At 34.4% G+C, this 23,735-nt stretch overlaps 2 protein-coding genes across 2 annotated transcripts; both read left to right on the top strand.

The window, feature by feature from the left end:
* The first annotated feature begins 11,938 nt into the window (after positions 1-11,938).
* LOC141667272 (uncharacterized) lies at positions 11,939-14,532 on the top strand. The gene is made up of 2 exons (XM_074473696.1): positions 11,939-12,120; positions 12,807-14,532. Exon 2 carries the CDS (start codon positions 13,105-13,107, stop codon positions 14,290-14,292), a length of 1,188 nt encoding a protein of 395 aa, XP_074329797.1. The 5' UTR covers positions 11,939-12,120; positions 12,807-13,104; the 3' UTR covers positions 14,293-14,532.
* A 566-nt stretch (positions 14,533-15,098) lies between these two features.
* LOC141720915 (cytochrome c) lies at positions 15,099-18,805 on the top strand. The gene is made up of 4 exons (XM_074523612.1): positions 15,099-15,462; positions 15,872-16,105; positions 17,526-17,659; positions 18,484-18,805. Exons 2-4 carry the CDS (start codon positions 15,994-15,996, stop codon positions 18,574-18,576), a joined length of 339 nt encoding a protein of 112 aa, XP_074379713.1. The 5' UTR covers positions 15,099-15,462; positions 15,872-15,993; the 3' UTR covers positions 18,577-18,805.
* The last annotated feature ends 4,930 nt before the right edge of the window (positions 18,806-23,735 follow it).

Raw genomic sequence — 23,735 nt, 5'->3', positions numbered from 1 at the left:
GAAAGAAGCTTTCCAGGAAAGGTGCAAGTTCTGATAAGAAGAATTTCAGAAAATCTGAAGGCAAAGGAGGGAAGTCTGACAGAGGAGATTATACAAATGTCAAATGCTACAACTGTGGTGAGAAAGGCCACATATCTCTTGATTGCAAGAAAGTGAAGAGTGACAAAGGCAAGGCTCTTGTCACAAAGAAGAAAAGATGGACAGACACTTTAGATTCTGAAAGTGAGGTGAACTATGCCTTGATGGCAAATGCTGATAGCAGTTCTGAAGCTGCTGAGTTAAATGTACATCAAACTACTTATGCTTTTCATACTGATGATATTAATGAGTTGAGAAGATATCTTAAAACCATGTTCATTAGTTATAGAGATCAAACTTTAACATGTGAAAGATTAACTTCTGAAAATCTTGCCTGTAAAAAGAGGAATGATTATTTAGAAAAAGAGTTAGTCATGTTCCATCAAACTCAGAAAGATAGAGATGATGCTTTCTATGTTAGGGATGAAGTACTTAAAATGAATGAATCTCTAAAAACTGAGTTAGAAAAAGGAAAGAGAGATTATCAGGACTTCGACTAACTCTGGCAGAACAACTCAGAATTTGTTAAGTAGTGGAAACTAGAAAGAGGGCTTAGGTTATGGAGATGATAAGAATGATAAAGAAAATGTAGAAATTAAGCCTATAGTTGTTAAACAAAAGCCAAAGTTAAAACTTGTCAAGTTTGTAGTTGTAAAGTCTGATACTGAGAAATCAGAAGTTAAAGAGGAATTAATTTCTGACAAACTAAAACAGGAAAAGACAACTGAAGTAAACGTAGGCTTAATGACAAAGAAACAACTTAAGCATAAGCTGAAAGATGTTAAGAATGTAAACAAGGTAAAGTCATCTAGGAAAAATAGGAATGGAAAGGAAGGTGTGAATAAAAGCAATGATTATAAGCCTATTCCTAATGCTCCTAGAAAAACATGTCATAACTGTGGAAGTTCTAACCATCTGGCTTCTTTTTACAGGAAGAATAAGAACATAAACTCTTTACCTTCAAAGTCAGGAGTTAAGAGTCAGTCTGTTAGATATAGGCCATAAAATCCTTATTTTCATTGTGGTAGTTTATGGCATTCTATTTATACTTGTAAGGACTATCATAGTTTGTACTATGATTATTATCAAATAAAACCTTCTTTAAAGAAAGTTAGCATTGTTCCTTCTAGTATAAGTTCTGATACAAAGTCTGATAGTGTAAATGCTGATAAGAAAAATGTTAACATAAACTCTGATGCTAAATCCGCTGCAAATGTTAACAAACTTAATAAGGCCAAAGGATCCAAGCAAGTCTGGGTCCTTAAAACTAATCATTAGTGGTCTTTGTGATTGCAGGACAACAGGAAAAACATCCTAGTTCTGGACAGTGGATGCTCAGGATATATGACTAGAAATAAAGCCCTGCTATCAGACTTTGTGGAGAAAGCTGGCCCAAGTGTTTCTTATGGAGATGGCAACATTGGAAAAACACTGGGATATGGCAACATCAATCTTGGGAATGTCATCATTAAAGAAGTAGCTCTGGTCTCAGAACTTAAACACAATCTGCTGAGTGTTAGTCAAATCTGTGACAGAGGTTATCATGAGGATTTCTTTGAAGAACACTGTGAAGTTGTAAGCAAATCTACAGGCAAAGTTATTCTGAAAGGATACAGGCATGATAACATTTATGAAGCCAAGCTTTCAACAAGTACTGATGGTTCTGCAATCTGTCTGTTGAGTAGAGCATCAATTGAAGAAAGCTGGAATTGGCACAAGAAACTCTCTCATTTAAATTTCAACAATATAAATGAACTAGTCAAGAAAGATCTTGCGAGAGGACTGCCAAAATTTTCTCCTGATGGCCTTTGTGATTCATGTCAGAAGGCTAAACAAAGAAAATCTTCATTCAAGAGCAAAACTGAATCATTAATTCTTGAGCCTTATCACCTACTACATGTAGATCTATTTGGTCCAGTGAATGTCATGTTTATTGCAAAGAAGAAATATGCTATGGTCATAGTAGATGAGTTCACCAGATACACATGGGTGTATTTCTTGCACACAAAGAGTGAAACTGCATCTATCTTGATTGATCATGTCAAGCAACTGGATAAATTGGTCAAAGATTCTGTGAAGATCATAAGAAGTGATAATGGCACTGAGTTCAAGAATTTGATCATGGAAGAGTTCTGCAAAGACCATGGAATCAAGCAGAAATTTTCTGCTCCTAGAACTCCACAGCAAAATGGAGTTGTTGAAAGGAAGAATAAAACTCTTACTGAAGCTGCATGAACTATGCTTGATGAAGCAAAGCTACTAACCTATTTTTGGGCTGAAGCTGTGCAGACTGCTTGTTTTACGCAGAATGCAACACTCATTAACAAGCATGGAAAGACACCATATGAGATGGTGAAGAAAAAGAAGCCAAATCTGAAGTATTTTCATGTATTTGGATGCAAGTGTTTTGTTCTTAAGACTCACCCTGAACAGCTATCCAAATTTGATTTAAAAGCTGATGAAGGAATTTTTGTTGGGTATCCACTTTCCACAAAAGCCTTCAGAGTCTACAATTTAAGAACAAGGGTAGTCATGGAATCTATCAATGTCTCCTTTGATGATAAGAAGATTACTGGACTTGAAGATTTCAATGATCATGATCAGCTGAGATTTGAAAATAAAGACTTAAATTCTGATACTGAAAATCCTGATAGTCTAAATCCTGATACTGCAAACTCTGATGGATTAAACTCTGATATTATTGAAACTGTGGTGTCTACGCCAAAGGAAGATGCACCTGTACAGGGGGAGCATACTGAAGTTATAACTATATTTCAAGAAGCCTCAGAACATACAACTGGCTCTTCAAGTTCTGATTCATCAAGTTCTGACAAGCCAAGTTCTGATAATTCTGAAAACTCAATTTCTGAAGGATCCAACTCAGAGAGCATAGTTTCAGGGGGAGCATCAGAAAATGTTGATGAAGATAGCATGGATCATGGGGGAGCATCCAGTTCTAGAGAAAACCTTCCATCTGCAAGGAAGTGGACTAAATCATATACACCTGACTTAATTATTGGAAATCCTGATGCAGGTGCCAGAAATAGAACAGCTACTTCAAGTGAATGTCTCTATAATTCTTTTCTTTCTCAGACTGAACCAAAGAAAGTGGATGAAGCTCTTCAAGATGCTGATTGGGTGCAAGCAATGCAGGAAGAGTTAAATGAATTTGAAAGAAATAAAGTCTGGACCCTAGTGCCAAGACCAAAGAATAGATCTGTTGTTATACAAAGTGGGTGTTCAGAAACAAAACTGATAGTGATGGCATAATTATAAGGAATAAAGCAAGGCTGGTTGCAAAAAGATATTCTCAACATGAGGGAATTGATTATGATGAAACATTTGCACCGGTTGCTAGATTGGAAGCCAAAAGGATATTTTTGGCTTCTGTTGCTCACAAAAAGTTTACTGTCTTTCAAATGGATGTAAAAAGTGCTTTTCTCAATGGAGAATTGGAAGAGGAAGTATATGTTGAACAACCTCCAGGCTTTGTAGATTCCAAATTTTCAAATCATGTCTACAGGCTTGATAAAGCACTTTATGGCCTTAAGCAAGCTCCAAGAGCATGGTATGAGAATTTAGCTCAGTTTCTTCTGGAAAGTGGATTTAACAGGGGAACTATTGACAAAACTCTGTTCTACCTCAACCATGGAAAGGACTTACTTTTGGTTCAGATATATGTTGATGATATCATCTTTGGTTCTATAAATGACAAACTTTGCAAGAAGTTTGCGAAACTGATGTAGTCAAGATATCAAATGAGTATGATGGGGGAACTTAGCTATTTTCTGGGCCTTCAAGTCAAGCAAAATGAAGAAGGCACTTTTATTTATCAAACCAAGTACACCAGAAATTTGCTGAAGAAATTTGGAATGCAAGATTGTTCAAGTGCATCAACTCCCATGGCCACTGCAATAAAATTGGATAAGGATACTGGTAAATCAGTAGATATTACTGATTACAGAGGTATGATTGGCTCTCTACTCTATCTAACTGCTAGTAGACCTGATATCATGTATGCTACCTGTCTTTATGCAAGATTTCAAGCAGATCCAAGAGAACCTCACTTAACAGCTGTGAAAAGAATTTTCAAGTATCTTAAGGGAACAGCTGATCTGGGATTGTGGTATCCTAGAGAATCAGACTTTAAGCTAATAGGTTACTCAGATGCAGATTTTGCAGGTTGCAAAATTGACAGGAAAAGCATAAGTGGAAGTTGCCAATTACTTGGAGGCAGATTGGTTTCTTGGTTTAGCAAAAAACAAAAGTCAATTTCCACATCAACTACAGAAGCAGAGTACATTGCTGCAGGAAGCTGTTGTGCAAAGATTCTTTGGATGAAGAATCAGTTACTGGATTATGGGTTAACATATTTTAAAATCCTTATTTACTGTGATAATCAAAGTGTTATTGCCATGAAAGGTAATCCAGTTCAACACTCAATGACAAAGCACATCAGCATAAGGTACCACTTCATAAGGGAACATGTGGATGAAGGTACAGTGGAATTGCACTTTGTTCCAACAGATCAACAACTAGCAGATATCTTCACAAAACCACTGTGTGAAGCTTCTTTTACAAGATTGGTAAATGAACTTGGAATGGTTTCAGGTTCTTTCTCTAAATCTGCTTAGATTTTATTCTGATGCATCAGACTTTATGATCAGTATTTACATATATTATCATCTTTGTGTATTATGTGCTTAATTGAAAATTGCTTAAGTACTGATTGTTTTCTGATGTGAATTTCTAAACTTTGATAGTGAAATGAATATTTCTGTGATTATTCAATCCAATGAGGATAAATATGCTAGATGCTGACCTAGCAGTCTTTAATATACTAACCAATCCCATGTTTGAAGTAATTGTTTATGTGAAAATCTGTTGACACAAGCAAATTCTGATATTGAGCTTAGTTAAGTTTACTTTGTCTATCTTATTACTAAGTCAAAAACTAGAATAATGCTTCTCATCTGTTAAGTTCTGATGATCTGGTGAATGTACTAAGTGCTGATAAGCCTCACTTATGAAGGAAAAGAAATAAAAATTAGGTACTCCTTTGAGATCTAGAGTAAAAACTGTGGAAGGGAAGACCCAAGTGCAATGCTGGTATTAAGTAATATGCAACAGAAAAGCAAAAATAAATATTTTTCTTGGTGACTTTTCACACTCTATGATTACTGGAGAAATACTCTGATAATAGCATAAATTCTGATAAGCAGTCGTGACTCACTTACACTGAGAAGCCACTGTAAAATGGAATTTCAAAAGATGCATAAAATAAGCACAAAACAGTTGAGGTGGACTCATGCATGAACACATTCTAAAGTAGACTTCAGAATCATGACAGATTTTGAGCAAAGTTTTTAGTTATGCCTTATTTCTAAGATGTACTGAAGTGAATCAGACTTTAATCTTTATCTGATATTTAGCTTACTGCACACACATACACTCCATATGAATGATGAAAATTACTGTGGAGATAAATGTTGTTTTAGATGAACGTTTTAGTGTCAGTTACATAAATTTTGAGGACAAGTTATGATGGAAGTTCTGATGATTAAGTTCTGAAGAAACGAAATCAGAATTTGTGTGAAGAATTACAGAAATAGACATTCACTTTTCGAGTTAAGAAATCATGTTCTGATGACTGTTAAGTTCTGATATAAGTCTAAGTTCTGATATTAAACTCTGATTCTTTACTTGACTTATTTGTGGTTAAAATCTGAAACAGTCTTATTTAAAATCAGTATATGTTTGGGTGAGATATTAACAGTCAATATAATTTGGGTTAGTGGTACACGTCTATGCACAGTAATTTTTACTTGTTTCGTGTGCGCATTAAATCCTGTTTTAAACTTCCAATAGCTGTTTTTATTCTCATCAGTCTAGGGAGACGAGGTAGAATTATTTCTACCTATAACCATTCAATTTTCCTTGCGTCTCTTGGCATTCTATTGGCTATATAAACCACCACCTCTACTCAACCACCACAAACTTCTCAACCTCAACCATCAGAACCTACTGTGCATCCTTCATCTTCCAAATCTAAGAGGACTAAGAAAGTACCTCAGACACAACAGAAGAAAATGAGATTCATTCTGCGAGATGAATCAGATGCTGAGGAACAGGTTCCTGTAACAGAACATGTTGTTCAAGAAGTTGAGAATGTCTTTTCTCAGAAGGATGATGATATTGGGAGTTCTAGGCCTCTAAAAAGGCTTAGAAAGCATAATTCTGATGACACAGCTCCTACAGTCACCTTAAAAGCTAAAAGATTCAAAACATTGGCAAAAAGGCCTGAAGATTCTGGTAAAGGAATGGAAGCAGCAGCTAAGGAAGGAGATCAGAAATCTCTGATCTCACAAGACCATGTTGAAACTCACAATTCTCCTAGTGCTGATTCAGACCCTCATGCCACTCATCAGTCACCACTCCATGAGCCAAAATATACTAACATTCATATACCTCCAGTATCTTCAGTAAATGCTGATACCCAGGAGCAAAGTGATGAAATTGACATTCATAACTTGGAAGTGCCTCAAGTTTTGCATCTAGAAGCTCCAACAACACAAGTCATTCCACCAGCAACACCAATTCTTGATGCTAATTTTAATCCAGGATTGCCTACAACACCTTCTCTGCATCTAGATACTGGAGATCAGATTTTAGGTGAGCATCAGAATATGGATGTTGATCAGAACTTAGTTGGAGATCAGTCCTTAGAGGATGATGTTGAAGCATTCATAGCATCTCATACTGTTCTTGTATCAGAAGATGCTGAAGCTGTTGACTCTGCAAGTTCTGATGCTGCAAATGTTGATGCTACTGGTAATGCTGCTACAAATTTAGATGCTGATGCAGCTGGTCCTTCTGGACATGCACCTCTACAAGCTCCTTCAAAAGCTAAGATAGTCAAAAAGTTTGTTACATGGGCAGCACCAGTACCTTGGCATGAAACTCCTAGAGGACAGGAGTGGACTAAGGAGTGGAACACAATTACCTTTGTTCCATCTGAAAGAATTCTTGCTGAGCACTTGGCAAAAGCTGATGAGATGCTAGTTAATGATGATTTCAAGACACAACAGAGAGTTACCGCATTGAGTACTAGACACCTTCAAGGTCAACACTCAACAACTCATGCCGAGGTGCAAAAAATTCAAGAAGCTTTACTCAAGCAAGAAATGACTATGAAACTTGAAAAGAAAAACTTTTTCAAACCTTCCTTTGACAGAATTGCCAACATTGAGAAAACCCAAGAGAAGCAACAGTCTCAGATTGATAAAATTTTGAAGAATCAAGCTTCTCATCAAAATCAACTCAATGAGATCCAATCCTCAGTGGAATTGCTTGTCTCTCTTCTTTTACCTGCTGATGCCAAAAAGGGGGAGAAAGTAATTAAGTCCAAATGCAAACCTGATAAGACACTGAAGAAAAAGGATGATGGTAATGACCCGGGAAACTCTGGAATGGGTGGAGGTCGTGGTCAAGGTAAAGGTCTTTCATCAAGTAGAACTACAAGTCAAAGAACAAATTCTGATACTGGGAGAAGAATACCTTTTGATACTGGTAAAAAGATAAGTTCTGATGAACATCTGGAACTTGATGAGGAGATTTCAAGACAGTTATTTCTGAAGGAAAATCCAGGAATGGACTTTGAAAGTCTAATGGAAGAAGAAGCTAGACTTAAGTTAGAAAAGGTCAACTCCAAATTTGAAGCTTCTGTTGTTAAAAAGAAACTTCCTACGGCTAAAGGCATTGTGATAAAAGAAAGGACAAATCATGTGGCAACCAAGGCCAAATCACAATTGCAGATAGATCCAAGGTCCAAGGGCAAAGAAAAAGTTGGTGAACCTGTAAAGGTTTATGTGCCTCCTATATATGAAGAAATTTCTGTTGAAGATGTTGATCTTACTCTGACTTCAAGGAAGATTTCTAAAACAACCTCTGACATGGCTCAAGTTGTTCAGAGTCAAGATATAGTTAGTTCTGATATAACAATGAAGCAAGCAACCTCTGACATAGCTCAAGTTGGCTTGATATTAGAAGATAAGTCAAAGGAAACCTCTGACATTACTCATGTTAAATCCTCAAAGTTACTCCTACCAGGATTCACTAAAGCCAAATAGACTCAACCTTCGAAGACTGCAGCAAGTGGTTTTGAAGCAAGAGTGGTTACTGGAAAGGAAGCAAGAGATAAATATGGATTGGGTAGTGCTGATGAAAGAAGAGTGCAGAACACAACCAATGATCCAACTTCCTTAAGTGAACCAGGTGTTGGAGCAACTCCTGAAAGATTGAATCAACTAGAATCTGTATAGATGGTCTACCATACCTTCTTAAAAGAACACATCTTGTTATATTTCATGACAGATGGTAGGGTTTACCATATAAGGGAAAATGTTATACCACTGAAGTATTTTGAGGAACTAGAACATGTTTTATTCTTACTTCAAGTGAATGACAGAATGACAGAAAGTGCTGCAAATTATTTGAAGACTCAAATTCAGAGACAGAAAATGCTTTATTCTGTAAATTCTGACAGCACATACTGTCCAAAGTCCAGAGATCACAAGGGTGATATTGTTGATATGAAGTCTAATACTGCAAAGATCAGAACATATCTTGGTATTAAGGGACTTGAATTCAATCTAGAGTCTGGCAAAGCCTATGTCATAAGACTAGATCAGGAGTTGAGAAAAGCAAAAATTAATGATCTCAGATATGCTATCTTTCAAACTGGTGAAGATACTGCAGAACTCAAAGATGCTAAAAGGAGGATGATTGATGAACTCAGATATGCTGAGAGATGTTTGTTAAAGAACTATCTCAGAACAACTCCTGACATCGAAGAGATCAGAAATTGAAGCCAAATCAAGATCTACAACTGCTCAAATTCTGATGTGTATACAGACTGAAGTTGTTATCAGAAGTTAAAGTTGGTAAAACTTTAAGGACTGTAAGTTGTAGTTATCTAGTCAAATTCTCATGCATTTGTACTTCATGTTTTTGACATCATCAAATATCTGTTAAACTTGTATATTATGCTAATTTACAAGTTGGGGGAGATTGTTAGATATATTTGATAATGTCATGTCTAATATGATTTGTGTTTAGTTTTCAGATCTTACTTAAACAGGACAAATCAGTACTTAACTGAAATCAGCACTTATACTGAAGTCAGAACTTAAGTTATCAGTACTTAAGGTTCAGGAGATATTTATCAGAAGATAATATCAGGACTTAAAGGAAACTTTCAGATAAGGAAGGCAGTTGATTGAAAGGAGAGAAGATCAAGACAAACATAAGAAGAGATATGCATGAAGAATGAATTATGTGAAGAATGGAATACTTGGAAGAAAAGATAACTGATTGATATATTTTAGGAAGCAGAATTATATTCCATATCAATTAGCGATTATCTTGTAACTGTGTGATATATAAACACAGACATAGGGTTTACACTATATGTATTATCATTATCGAGAATATTATTCATTGTAACCCTAGCAGCTCTCGTGATATTTGTTCATCACTGAGAGAGGACAGTTCTACATTGTAACAGAGTTTAATAAAGTTTGTTTTTTTGTTACTTGTGTTCTTTGAATTCGATTTGATTTTGCTATACACTGTATTCAACCCCCTTCTACAGTGTGTGTGTGTGACCTAACATGAATAAATTCTGTTACAATAAGAACTGTTGTTCTCTCTCAGTGATGAACAAATATCAATAAGAGCTGCTAGGTTACAATGTATAATCTTCTCGATAATGATAACACCTCTAGTGTAAACCCTAAGTCTGTGTTTATATAGTACACAATTACAAGATATATTCTAATTGATATGGAATACAATTCTGTCTCCTAAAATATATCAATCAGATATCTTCTACAAGTCTTCCAGTCTTCTAACTCTTTCCATGCATATCTTCTATTGTTTTAGTCTCGATTTTCTCCTGTAAATCAGCTTCATTCCTTATTTGAAAGTCTTCCCGCACTTAAGTTCTGATATGACCGTAAGTTCTGATATTAAGTTCTGACTTCCAATAAGTCCTGATTTCAGTAAGTCCTGATTTGTCCTGTTGTTAAGTTCTGAAAACTAAACACAAATCATATTAGACATGACATCTCAAATATATCTAACATAACCTATGAGCAGTCCTGATGTTGTGAAATAAAAACTAGGGTTCGTTAGTATCTAATACTAAGATTTGTGAGTTTCGTATCTTTGTGTTATAGAGAATCAAGCAAAAAACGTAGTTCTAGGTTGAGGCGTAGAGCCCTTTATATAGGGGCGAGTTTAGGGTTAGACTTGGGTTGTGAGACTTAGTGGACAAGTCTTCAACTTATATGGTAATTAGGACTCCCGCAAGGCAGCAGATTCTAGATGCTTTCTTGTAGGAGTTAGTGTCCATATTGGACGTCATGTCTCTAATCTTCCAGCCGTATTGGGCATTTCCCGCGAACAACTTATGTTCGTGGACCTTGAGGTCCTAGGCCATTTTTAGTCCGTGACAAGCCTCGACTGACCTGATTTGTATTGGGCTCTGAACATGAATTACAAGCGTAATTAATGCGACATTTATGGTGTCTTTGAGATGTATTTTCTATACATATTAGATAAATTTGTCAAAATAGTTAAATATAAGTTTTAATAAGATTTCATGTATAATTCTAATAAATGTCAATTTTTTTATATATAAAAAACAAAGATATAAATTTCGAGTTTGATCTTTTTTTGGAACAATTTTTTTTTTTAATTGAGAAAATCAAACTCAAATTTGACCTCAAGTACGCAGAGTCAAAATTGAGTTTTGACCGAGTATTAATAAAATTAATTTTAAACACGATTACTTGAAAATCAAATCAGATGAAAAATTAAAAACAAGTACTTGAACTGAATAACGGGCCGACTCAACAATTTTTAGAATACTCATCGAAAATAAACGAGGTGTTCATTCACGTATACTTAAATCATTGCATTTGTACTGCTGAATACTACGAGTATTAAGGGTTTCGCTTCCGAGTTTTTTAACAGGAAGGAATAAAGTGTTTAGGAGGTAAAGTACTTGCATCCCATTTTTGTAGTGAAAGATTATCAAATTTACATTTATTAACACTTACTTTCACTCTTTTTAAAAACTCGGGAACACGATTACGAATGAAAGTGAAATTATTTTACTTATTAGCTTTCCTTCCCTTTTAAAACTCCGGTGCGACGGATTTAAATGGGCTGGGACTAAACAATAACTGTGAAGTAGGTTGAGACTAAACAATAACTGTGAAGTAGGTTGGGCCTAAACAATAAATGTGAAATAGGTTGGGCCTCAGAAGTGTATGAATTATACTTTTTTTTTTGGTGAGGCAGCAGTAATGTTAGATTTAGTTAACGAAAACACAACTACATTCAGAATAAAATGCGGTCTTTGCCACGTCACCCTGACAGACCCCCACCAAACCTCAAATTACCTGTCTACAGCCTGTCTTCACCCAAATTGTATTTTTATACTTCCACTCCAAATATCCCCCGTCACCCCTCACGAAATGCTCTCTTTAGAAAACAAATCATTTTATTTTTAAAAATATCTTTTAAAAAAAATTCAACAGAATATCTAATATTCTCCATTATATAGATTAAAAAAATATATTTCATAAAAATATTTTAAAATGTTCCATTTTAATATATTTCGAAACAAAAAAATGTTTAAGTTTATAACTGATTTAAAAATTAAATATAGTTTAATTATTTCCGTAAACTGCTTAATGTTGGAAAAATGGAAAAAAATGCGGGGTGGAAATAGCAACAGGGGAGGGATAATTAATGGTATAATTTGCTGGAGACAGCCTGTCACCCAACACAAAGTCACTCTCTCTCTCTCTCTCTCTCTCTCTCTCTCTCGTTTCTTGTTTGCCTCTCACTCTTCTTCGTTCTCTCCCCCTTCTCCCACCTTACAATTCTCTCTCTCCCTCTCTCTCTCTCTCGCAACATAAACTCCCTAACTCCATCGGATCCCGAGTCCAACAGATCCGGATTATCGGTCTCGTAAGCTCTCTAACCATGTCGTTATGTTTGCTCTTGTTATTCATAATGTGTGTGTATATAGTATGTTATTGATGTGTTTGAGAGGTAGTGTAGTTTCTAGTTGTGGTCTGAAAAAGATTTCATTTTCTTGTTATTCCAACTGTAATTAATTAAAAAAATGAATTATTTATTTATTTATTGTGAATTGGAACTGTAATTGATTGTGAAATGAATTTGTATCCCTGTTTATCTATTTTGTTGAGATAGGCTGGTTTTAAAACTTTAATTTTATTTCCGTTTCGGAATTGTAATTGATTGCGAAAGCAATGATGTGTGTTTGTTGAGATAGGTACGTGGTTAATGGTAATTCTAGTGCTAAAAAAGGTGCAAGTTTTTATTTTTAAATTAAAATTACAATGTTAAAGGTGGTTAAATTACCGGACATGTTGGTTAGTATATTCAGTGTTATGGAGTTACGGTGTTTGTGGCGGGTTTCTGGAGTTTGTTTACTTAGTGGGACGTTGTTGAGAAAGTAGTTCCTTTAGTGCTGTTAAATTAATGCATTTTCGGTTTTAATCTTTTCATGTTTGTTTTTTTTTGCCGTTAGCGTATATTTATTACTATTGCCTATGGTTGTATCTTTTAGATCAGCAACTTTAAGTTGGAATTGATTTATTTTACTGATTCATTCATTTTCATGTATTTAGGTTCTCCGGATAGGTGAGGATATCGTTTCTTCTCTGTATTGAAGATTTGCTTTATTTATACTGAACCCCTTTACATAAGTTAAAAGTGGATATGATGTTATGAGTGGGTAGTGAATTCTCATTAATAGGATAGAATTGCCTGCCCAAATCTGGTTGACACTGTGTTGTGCTTTGAAATTTCCGCCGAGAGTATTGGTCTACCTGTTTAAGGTTTAGCAAAAAAAGAAGGGTATACTCTTAGGGACTCTTTCTGCATTCATGCTGGCTGAGAGCATGCGCGGAATCTGTGTTTTGGGTAATGCCCCAGAAGAGATTTGATGCTGATGCACTCGGCGTGGTGACAGTTTGTTTAGTTGCACTTTTTGTTGTCTTCGGATTATTTTGCATCGTGTACTCCGTTTATTTTCGTACTCGCGTTCGTAGGCAGGTTTTTGTTCGGCTTAGATATTTTAATGGGCCTTGGATTATTCGAATTATATTCATTTTACTTGCAATTTGGTGGGGAGTTGGTGAGATTATACGTTTGAACCTCTTGAGGAGTGAAGGTAGAATACTGAATGTTAACTTTGAATGGCAGAGAAATATTTGCAAAGGCTACATTGTTTCAAACCTAGGGTTTGCAGAACCTTGCTTATTGCTAACACTCGTGTTCCTTCTTCGCGGGTCATTACAGAATACAGAGTCAGGGGCTCTAAGACACCAATGGAATTGCAAAACTGCGGGTTATATTGTTCTGTATTGCTTCCCCATATTTGTTCTGCAGCTGATGGTGGTTATAGTCGGACCAAAGCTGAACAAGCGTGGGAGTTATCTGCACCAGTTGCCACATTATTTCACAAACACAGTCGCACCATCTATGAGGAAGAACGACACTGACGTTGCTCTATGCACTTATCCTTTAGTGAGTACCATATTTCTCGGTATATTTGACACTGTCCTATCTACCTACATGTTCTGGCTCGGTAGGCGGATCTTGTATTTGGTCATCAATAAAGGATTGCATAAAAGAGTATACACTTTAATATTGTCCGTCTCTAGTTTTGTTACTTTTAGGATCATCTTGCTTGGTTTATCTGTACTGTCAAAGCCCGAAAATGTTTGGTTTGAGCTCCTTTCTTTTTTAGCGTTTCTCTCCCTTTTATGTTGTGCTAGTCTGGGAGTTTGCATATTGGTTTACCTTCCAATTGCTGATTCATTAACTTTGAGGAATGTACAAGACATGGAGGCTAGGAGTGGTGATGATCAACATGATACTGTTTCACTGATTACTAACCAAAGCTCTCTTGAAGAAATTAGTGCAGGGAGAAACTCTGGTACCTCAGCTAAGCGTGGTTCCATTTCCTTCCGCACTATGGATAAAGATCAAGCTTCAGGAACATTCGTGGAATTGAGCCTCTTCTCTCCTAGCCAACATTCAAGCCCACCGGGCTCACCACAACTTATTGGATGGCCTATGCTCCCTTCTGCCCAGCTGCAAGAACACTAAAAAGTGATCAAGTAGCTGAGGTCGAAGTAAACTCAGTTTTGTGATTTGTAAAGCCTTATTAAATATAAGGATTGCATTTTTGTGTTGTGCTTTAATTTTGCAATGGTTTGTTTGCTACCCACCTTTTTTCTTGGGTGGTACTATTAAATCTTTTCTCTTCTGCTATATATATAAACCATGTAAAATAGACTCAAATCAGGGCATTACTTTCTAGAGCTGATATTCATATTTTGCTGCTTACTGATGTTTTCTTGCTTGTGTCATCATCTTTTGTCAAATTTAATTAGTTCACTCCAGCACTAGTCCCCACTTTTTTAACACACTCTTGCTTCTCCCTAATTCAGTGATTGTTTCCTTTGAAGAAGGCTGTAGAATGTAGTTGTGATGTACTAGGTTTTTTGAAAATTAAATGTTATCTTATAAATAAAAAATTTCATGTTTTAATCACTACATAATGTGAAGTTTCTCAATCTCAATCCTGAGAGTCAAATATATAAATTGTATGGGGCTTAATTATAACTTGGACCTTAAAGTATCATCATATGTACACATAAACGCTTAAAGAAAAAAACATACACATCAATACTTCATGTATGGAATGTGTATATTCCCACCCTTGCCTCTTCAAAAACAAATGAATGGTTGACTATGCACATAACACAGGAGGGTAATCTCGGAAATTAAGCTTTTAGACCTTTGACAGATGGGGGGTCAAACAAGTGATGGAAGTTACCAGCGTTCATCCTATCGTGCTGCAATAAATTGATAACTATTAAGGAATCGACAACAAAAATAAATATCATTGTCAATTTAAGGTTCATACTATTTACAACGAACATTCCAAAAATCTCCTCCCTGGATTTCTGTTGGTCCAGGATGCTTTTAGCACTACAAGTTTTCCACACTAACAGCTAGGATTCATCTTCAATGGCTGATATATAGTGTTATATGATATATAGTGTTATATGTAATACCATATACTACCTGCATATATAGTAGAAGGGCTAAAGCGTTTGAGGGAAATGGAGAAACAACTTAATTTGAAGGGAAAAGATCAGTCTGGTTTCTGCCTACAATACCCTCACCTGTTATATGCATAACCAACAAGTCATGAGGTTTTGAAGAGGCAAGGGCGAGATTATACATATTCCATACATAAAGGGTTGAAGTGTATGCATTTTTTCTTTAAGGTTTATGTGTACACATGATCATACTTTGAGGTTCAAGTTATAATTAAGTCATTGTATGGGGTCATTTTACGGTGTTTTGTTTGCTCGAATGTAGTCTAGAAGAAATGTGTTGAATTTTTGGCTGTTTTGTTAATAAATATTGGTATAAAATATTATTCTCCCACTCAACTTGAATGTGTTTTATGAAAATTTTGTTATTTGAAGCTTTAAACCACATGGCAAACCCTGTGTTAATTGTGATTTACCATGTATACAGTTTGCCCTTAATTTGTTACTTTAGTAGCCAAATTTATGGATTTCAGAATCAAACATTGTTTTTTAATTCTGTTCAAAATTAAAAAAGAGAAGGTGAATTGGTGGCATGTGGTGACTGACCTATTCAAAATCAGGAGCAAAATAATAGGGAGTCGGTGACCTGAAAACCAGAGAGCAGCTTGCGGAAACCAACAGATACAACCTTCATTCTTTTTCTTGACACATTTTCCACATACCATTGTAGTGTTTTTTTCAAATGGCCTCGTTCCAGGAAGCTCCGGCAGGTGATGCGAAAAGTGGTGAGAAGATCTTCAGGACCAAATGCGCTCAGTGCCACACTGTCGATAAAGGTGCCGGTCACAAACAAGGTAATTCCCTTTTCTTAATTTGTTTTCAGTTATATCTATGTCAGTGACCTTGCATGTGGCGTCTGTCCTGTGAAATGTCCAAGTGTAGTTCAATTCTTGTGTGTCAGTTTATGACTTTACTACGTCAAGGCAAATTATATGATAATTAATTTTATGATGATCAGTAAATAATGATTATTGAATCATCCTATGAGATGATATGATTTTAGTAGGAGTTTCCGTAATTTTATCGTTTCAAATGAGTTTCGGTCTCACATGTCATAGATGTGTAATCTCCCCGGGTCCTCTCCCTCTTCTATCCGGACTCAACCTTTATTTGTGTAGAAATAACATTGTTTGTGGTATAGTTGTAGATCCGGACTCAACCTTTATTTGTGTAGAAATAACATTGTTTGTGGTATAGTTGTGGGATGGGTTCCTCTAAAACAGAATCGAATCGAAGGGGACAGTGTCCCCGCGGCACCTCCGGTGTGAAAATAAGATAATGTTTTGGAAAAGAACATCGATGTGTGAGTAAGATAAGGTTTTGGAAAAGAAAGGGTAAGATAGGAATTAAATATATAATAATGGTGCGTGTATAGGTGTGTAAATATGTAAGATTTTGTAACCCCCAATACACTTTTTGATCGGCCTTTTATAGGCTTCCCGTTAGGGTTTTAGGGGATGAGCCGTTGGCGAGTTCTGGATTAAGGAACCCGTGGATGACTGTGATGGGTCAACGTGTCCCTGGATCTGAACCGTTGAAAGGTTCCAGATTCGGGTCACCTGAACTGTGGGGATGTTGTCACGTGTCCGTGCATACTTTATTTATTTGTTGATTGGGCTCTGGGCTCCTCTTGCTGCTCTTGCTGGGCCTAAATTTATATGAGCTATCATGTTACACTTTGGTAGTACAATAGCACAGAGCATTGGATTCTAACGAGTAAACAAGTTTCCGGTACCCTGGGATTGTATGGCATGACGGAAATGCACTGTGTTTTCTTACATAGTATGAAGGGCTTTTTTTCCTTTCATTGTGATACTTCTGTTCACACAACATGAAATTTGTTTCAAGATATGGTCCGGACTTTTACGGTTGAGTAACTCTAAAATCTTCATATTCGAAGAATTGCACATGAGTCTGGTTAACATAGTGTATGAAACATTAAAGATTTGGTAAATTCTAGAGGTTAATATAAATATATTTCTAGTACAAGGTATGGCCTCTCTTTTGGGTACCTTAATATAGATAATCAGTTTAGTATTTTCATGAAAACACCCCTGACATGAACTTAAGAATTTTTTTTATCTGTTTGTGGTGATTTGTTTTCCCTGCATCACGTTATCGGTCTGGCTAGTACTTTAAACTCTTATATCTTTGTGCATTGCTTCTAACATTTTTGCGGCTATTGTTTATGATTCTATCTCTTTGAAATTACAGGACCGAATTTGAATGGCCTTTTTGGAAGGCAGTCTGGCACAACTGCTGGATATTCCTACTCTGCTGCTAACAAATCTATGGCTGTTACCTGGCAAGAGAATACTTTGTACGACTACTTGCTCAATCCTAAAAAGGTTGGTATAGCGCGATGACAGTTTTTATTATCTGTTTCTGCAGTTTATGTTGCATTTTAAATTATAACTGCTCAAGTTTCTGTCTCTGCTTTGTATTGATATATCAGTTATGCATGCTTCATATAAACAGATGTTTACATTCTTGTGCTAATGTATTACCTCTATTTATTTTATTCACCCTAGTTAAATGGAAGAAGTGTCAAACAAAAAAGATCATCTATTAGTCATGAGAGAATAATGAGGCATTTAGTATTTCACATTGAGAGCTCAAAATTGGATTAAATTCCGATTTGTTAGTAACGTGCTAATTCCTTGTTTAATGTTTGAGAAAAGTGTTAGTGATTCTGTCAGCCCAGAACCGTCAGTTTTTAGTTCGTCTAGCTCCCAGTATATGTGAAACATTTTATGACATTGGTACTTACACTTTGTGTACACGTAGAGGGACGAGGGCATTGCATCTACGAAAATGTAGTACTAAACAAGATTGAGAGGTCAAATATGGTTTTGGTACCATATCCTGTTAATATCGGACACCAAACACGATAATCTGTATAGCTTTATATAAACGCTAGTCTAAGAAATAGGCGTTCATGAGGTTTCTAAAGGCTCTATATTACAGATGTACTGTCAGATCTGTTTATCTTGGGCTAAGTTGGATGTTTTACAAGTTCTAAAATCTTGATCCCTTCAAGTAGTGTTGTCTTTTTTCATTCCATTTATGCACTTGGTAGTTTTAACAATTAACTCTCATCATAGTAATAACCCTCTGCATATCGTATGAGAAAAGCACCAGCTTCCTACGACAGTAATTTGTTCATGCGCAGTACATTCCTGGAACCAAGATGGTTTTCCCTGGATTGAAGAAGCCACAAGAGCGAGCCGATCTGATTGCTTATCTAAAGGAGTCAACTAAATAGTGTTGATTAGAAGGCTTCAATCTTGTGATTTTCGCTTATTTATCTGTAATAAGATCAGTGAGATTGTCTGAGCAAGACACGTTTAGCAGTTAATGAAGTCTTTTAGGGAGTCGAATTTGAAACATCTGTTGCTTTTCGTGTAGCATGGTCATCATTTGAGCTCTTATCCACTGAAACACGGTTTCGTGATAAAATTATTGAATGTCAAAACTTTATATATTTAGATCTATTGTACGTGTCAAGATTATGTGTTGTCAACTACGATTAATAAATGATTAGGGGGACCATAATGGTCCTTGTTTGCATCTCTGGACGGGGGATATTGCAACTTACTAACCACCTAAAACTAGTAGCTCATTATTGCCGCTAATCAATCTCTTTTTCTCTTAACAAACACTTATTAGTTGTCTTTTATTTTTCGACAAATCATGTTTTAACATTGCATTCCATTTTTTGAATGAGAGAAGAAACTTCAGTAAACTTCTTTACACTATAGAAATCAAAATTAAAATACAAATTAGAAATTAATCTAAGTCATTAGATCTACCTAATCTAATAGTCCCCCTTAAATCACCCCGTCCAATTACCCTACACCCTCCCATACCCAATTTCAGATTTTCCCCTCCGTTTTTAATTTGATTTTTCCCATCAAACCGTAAGTTTTTTTTGAAATCTGATTTCACTTTTCTACATCTCTCACCGATCGATTTGCATACCATATGTGTTGTATTTTAAATTAATTTTTAAAAAAATTATTCGGTTTCTAATTTCTATTCTAAATTGGTTTTTATTGGAGTAGCCGTATATATATATATATATATATATATATATATATATTCGAGAAAAAATAACAAAAATAATCAATTTTTTTAAAAAAATGAAAAATATAATCAATTTAAGATAATTTTAAGCCTATTGAATATTTCAGGGTATTCCAATTTGGTATAAGATACTTCATTTTTAGTTAAGTATTTCATATATTAGATATTTTACTGACAATTTGATATCTCTCCACGGACAGTTGGGTATTTTATCAGTTAAAAATGACCAACTTTTCAAAAAATTATCATATTTATTAATTTTATATAAATAAATATGTTAAATTTGTCTTTCACCTTCTTTCCAATATATAACAAAAATGCTTAATAAACTTTTATTCTCCGTCGAAGTCCTATATTCCAAACTATATTAAAAGTTTTGGTAACAAAATGCAAATTTCATCAATTTATTAGTTTTTAATTCATGCATAACAACCGAGTTCAAAAATGTTCTTTGTCGAGATGAGTTTAAATTGTGTTCAAATTCGACATAGATATAAACCAAGTCGAATTCGTTTTTGAGTATGAATAGAATTTGAATTCAATCGAAGTATTCGAGACTATAAAACGACAAATCTATATTATTATATAAGAAAAAATGATAAAAATAATTTTTTTTTTGAAATTAGATGACAAAAATACATGTTTTCAATATTTTTCGCCATTTTTACTAATCAAATACCCGTTCTCAGATTGGATATCTTAAAAATAAATTTTCAGATATTCTTGTGTAAAAATGCATTTCTCAAAAAAATTCAAAAAAAAAAAATTGACTGAAATACTGAGTCTAAGAACGGGTATCCAGGCATATACCCCATCTGAAAAGACGGATTTCATATACCCAGTCTCCGAAAGCGTATTTTAATTTTTTTAAAAAAACTGTTATATACCCGGTCTAAGATGGCGTATTTCAAATACTCAATCTGAAAAAACGTATTTCGTCGGTATTTTTGACCGCATTTCTCAAATTTGATATTTTGGTCACAAATTTCAAAAAATGTGGTATTTTTTGCCATCATCCTATATATAATAGACGAAACATTAAAAGTTTGGTTGATAGAGTCCTTTCTTCAATTACATAATTACCCTTCCTTACAAAATTTCAATATTTTACTCAATTAACCTTACTGAATTAATATATAACCAATTAACTTTATAAGTAAAATATGTTTCTTTTTTATTTCCACCAACTAAAAAAACTACTCCCTCTATCCCTCGCATTTGTTTACACTTTTCTTTTTGAGATGTTCCTTCCAATTGTTTACATTTCAAAAAATTCCAAAAATAGTCAAGTTTTTAAAATATAAAAAATAACTATATCCATTACTTCTTTCCACTATACCCACTTTATACATATAATATTAATCGGTTCCATTACTTTACTCAATTTTTTAACTTTCCTTCACTATTTTATTATTTTTCTTAACCTCCGTGCTTAACCCAAACGTAAACAAATAGGAGGGACGAAAGGAGTATTTCTCTGCAAATATTTTAGACAATTATTTTTAATATATACAAATATTTTGGACAATTCTTTTTAATATATACTGATTAACTATATATCAATCTATATTATATTATAATAAAAGAAATAATAAAAGTTTGATAGTCGCTCGGTACTCGCTGAACTTACATAATTGCCCAACTTAACTAATTTATCATTTTAACATAATTATTTTTATAATATTACAAAAGAATGAACGGAAAAAAGAGAGTTTTATTATGAATTAAATAATATTTATGTTTACGACTCTAAAACTAATGTTGATAAACCATATCGACGATGAAAAAATTAATACAATTACTTACTCTTTTAACAACTATAATTAATGTTAGATATTGAATACAACACGGGGGGTGAATGTGTTTTGGATATGTTAATCTTTTTCGAACTATTTTAGATGGTGAACAAAGCAGATTAATTTGTAGAGATATTGTGTTTAACATAATTAATAAAGCATACACAACAAACACAGTATTTTCAATACTCACTTAACTTTGTATTAAAATTAAGTATGTCTTACTACTAATTTCTGGGTTCTTTTGTAAGTAAAGAACTCAGTTTCTATCTTGAGAGAGTTACAAGGAATTCTAGTTCTATTTGTTCCAACTAAAACAAAGGACCAGTGTTTACTTTATAGATTAGTAAATGCAGGTTTACACAACATGCAATAAGATGTACTAAACCCTACTTTAAGTTATCTTTAAAGCTTTCCATTTCTGGCTTAGTGAATCTTTGCAAATCGTGTAGGTCTGCAACTTTCCCTTGTCAGTTAATCTTGGTCTTTGAACTTGCACTCTTTAAGCTGCTTTTGTAGACTTTCAATCTAAGTGATTAGATCATTTGTTGATTGATAATCTTGAATATTTAACTTGTCTACATTATGTACTTGAGGTTCATATCGTGTTAGGTTCGTATTTAACTGTAGAAGGGGGTGAATATAGTTTATGCAACCAATTCGATAAAGCTTCAATAGAATCAACAGTTTTTATATGAACCGATAAAAACTTATTACAAACGTACTCTCTCAAAAGGATGAACAAATATTCTTGAGAACTGCTAGGTTATGCGAATGATATAACAATGTTCGCAATGTTTATAGCATGAACCTAATCTGTGCTTTATATAGAGCACAATTACACAATTAATAAAGAATCATATTATATTACAATAAGGAAACCTATCCATGTATGATTGCTTCTGAGATAAAATAGTCCTTCACCGTCTTGAATTCCTGCTTTCCTTTTCCTCCTTGAATATTTACTAAGGTGACAAATCCTGATGATATCATTTGCTGATCATCAAGTACTGATATAAGTACTGATGACGTCACTCTTCAGTAAATACTAATATAAGTCCTGATAAGAACTTATGATAGTTTCTGTCCAGATATCATCAATTATATCTAACAATTTTCCCAACTTGTACATTATGAAAATATGTACAAGTTCCAATTGATGATGTTAAAACTATCTAAATGCAGTAATCAAGTAAACATATTCATTCTTATTTCAGTGAATATCAGACTTTACTCTTTTTTCTGAACTCTAACACAGTCTGGAAAATCTTCAAGAAACTTTCTTAGCAAATTTTCTTCCATTACATCCAAATACCATTGCATCCTCTGTTTATATTCTTTCAGTTCATCTGTTGATTCATCATTCTGATAGATGTCAGCCTTGAGATAATGTAACTTTGAATTTCCAAGAGATAGATCATCCAGTTTCAGAAATCCAATTTTCTTTTCATCAGGATTAAAAGTTAAAAATTTTAGTCCCTAGACTCATTTCTATCTTGGCTCCTCCAATATGCATATCAACAACATATTTAGTTTGATCAATGTACTTTAGAATGTAGTTAGATTTGTAAGACTTTTAATTTTTGCTTTAACTATATCAGGTTCTTTATGAATGCAGACTATCTGGCAGTTACAAAATTAGTTACCTTGAGAATTATAACAATTAGTTCCAATTCCTGCCATGGTTTGTATCTTAACTATTCTTGAGTTAACCTTAAGTTTCTCTCAGACTCCAGAAAATAAATCATTGTCTCTTAAACAAGATCAATAACAATTTGCACTGATATGATCCTCTGTAAGTCTTCAAGTTGTCTCCAATTTCTGTCAAATTAGCATGCTTCCTTAAAATCAAAGCATATTCTACAAATGGATCAACATTTAATCTTCCAAGACCACTTGTGATTCCAGGTCGTCTAGAGTGAGAACTTCCACTGTAAATCTTCTTTAATGTTTCAGAAGAATCTCTTTTAGGTGTTGATTTCTTGCTTTTTCATAGTAGTTTCATTTTTCTTTAAAAGTAAGTTATGGCTTATCAGAGACTATGTTTTCAGAATCAGGATCTGATAAATTAGCTTGAATTGGGTGAAAATCAACAACATGAGTAGAATCAGAGGTTGTGATTGGTTGAATAACAATTTCTTCTTTATTAACTTGAACAATGTCAGAGGTTAATTTCAATTTTTCAGCCCAGTCAGCTCCATGAATCTTCCTTCTTTGGTGAGCTTGGCTGATTTCTTCTTCTTCAGTAATTTCATCCGTATCAAAAGATTTAGCAACTGTATAGATTGGATCTATCAGTATTTATAATTAAGTTGTCTTAGATACTGATTTCTTCTTTTCAACAACTTTGGATTTAGGCTTTGAAAGCTTTGACTTCTCTCATATCTTCTCTTTCCCTTTATGCTTCCTATCAGCAATTAAGATAACTTGAGATCTAAAACACCTTTCAGCAAATGCCCGACTTTCCTCCCTTATGACTACATCTGTGTTTAGTCTATTAGAAGGATTATCTTCATAAATATCTTGAGAGATAACAATAGTA

This window comes from Apium graveolens, chromosome 1 (genome assembly GCF_009905375.1).
Source record: "Apium graveolens cultivar Ventura chromosome 1, ASM990537v1, whole genome shotgun sequence".
NCBI lineage: Eukaryota > Viridiplantae > Streptophyta > Magnoliopsida > Apiales > Apiaceae > Apium > Apium graveolens.
The sequence above is the reverse complement of the archived record's forward strand: the minus strand, read 5'-3'. Positions and strand labels throughout refer to the sequence as shown.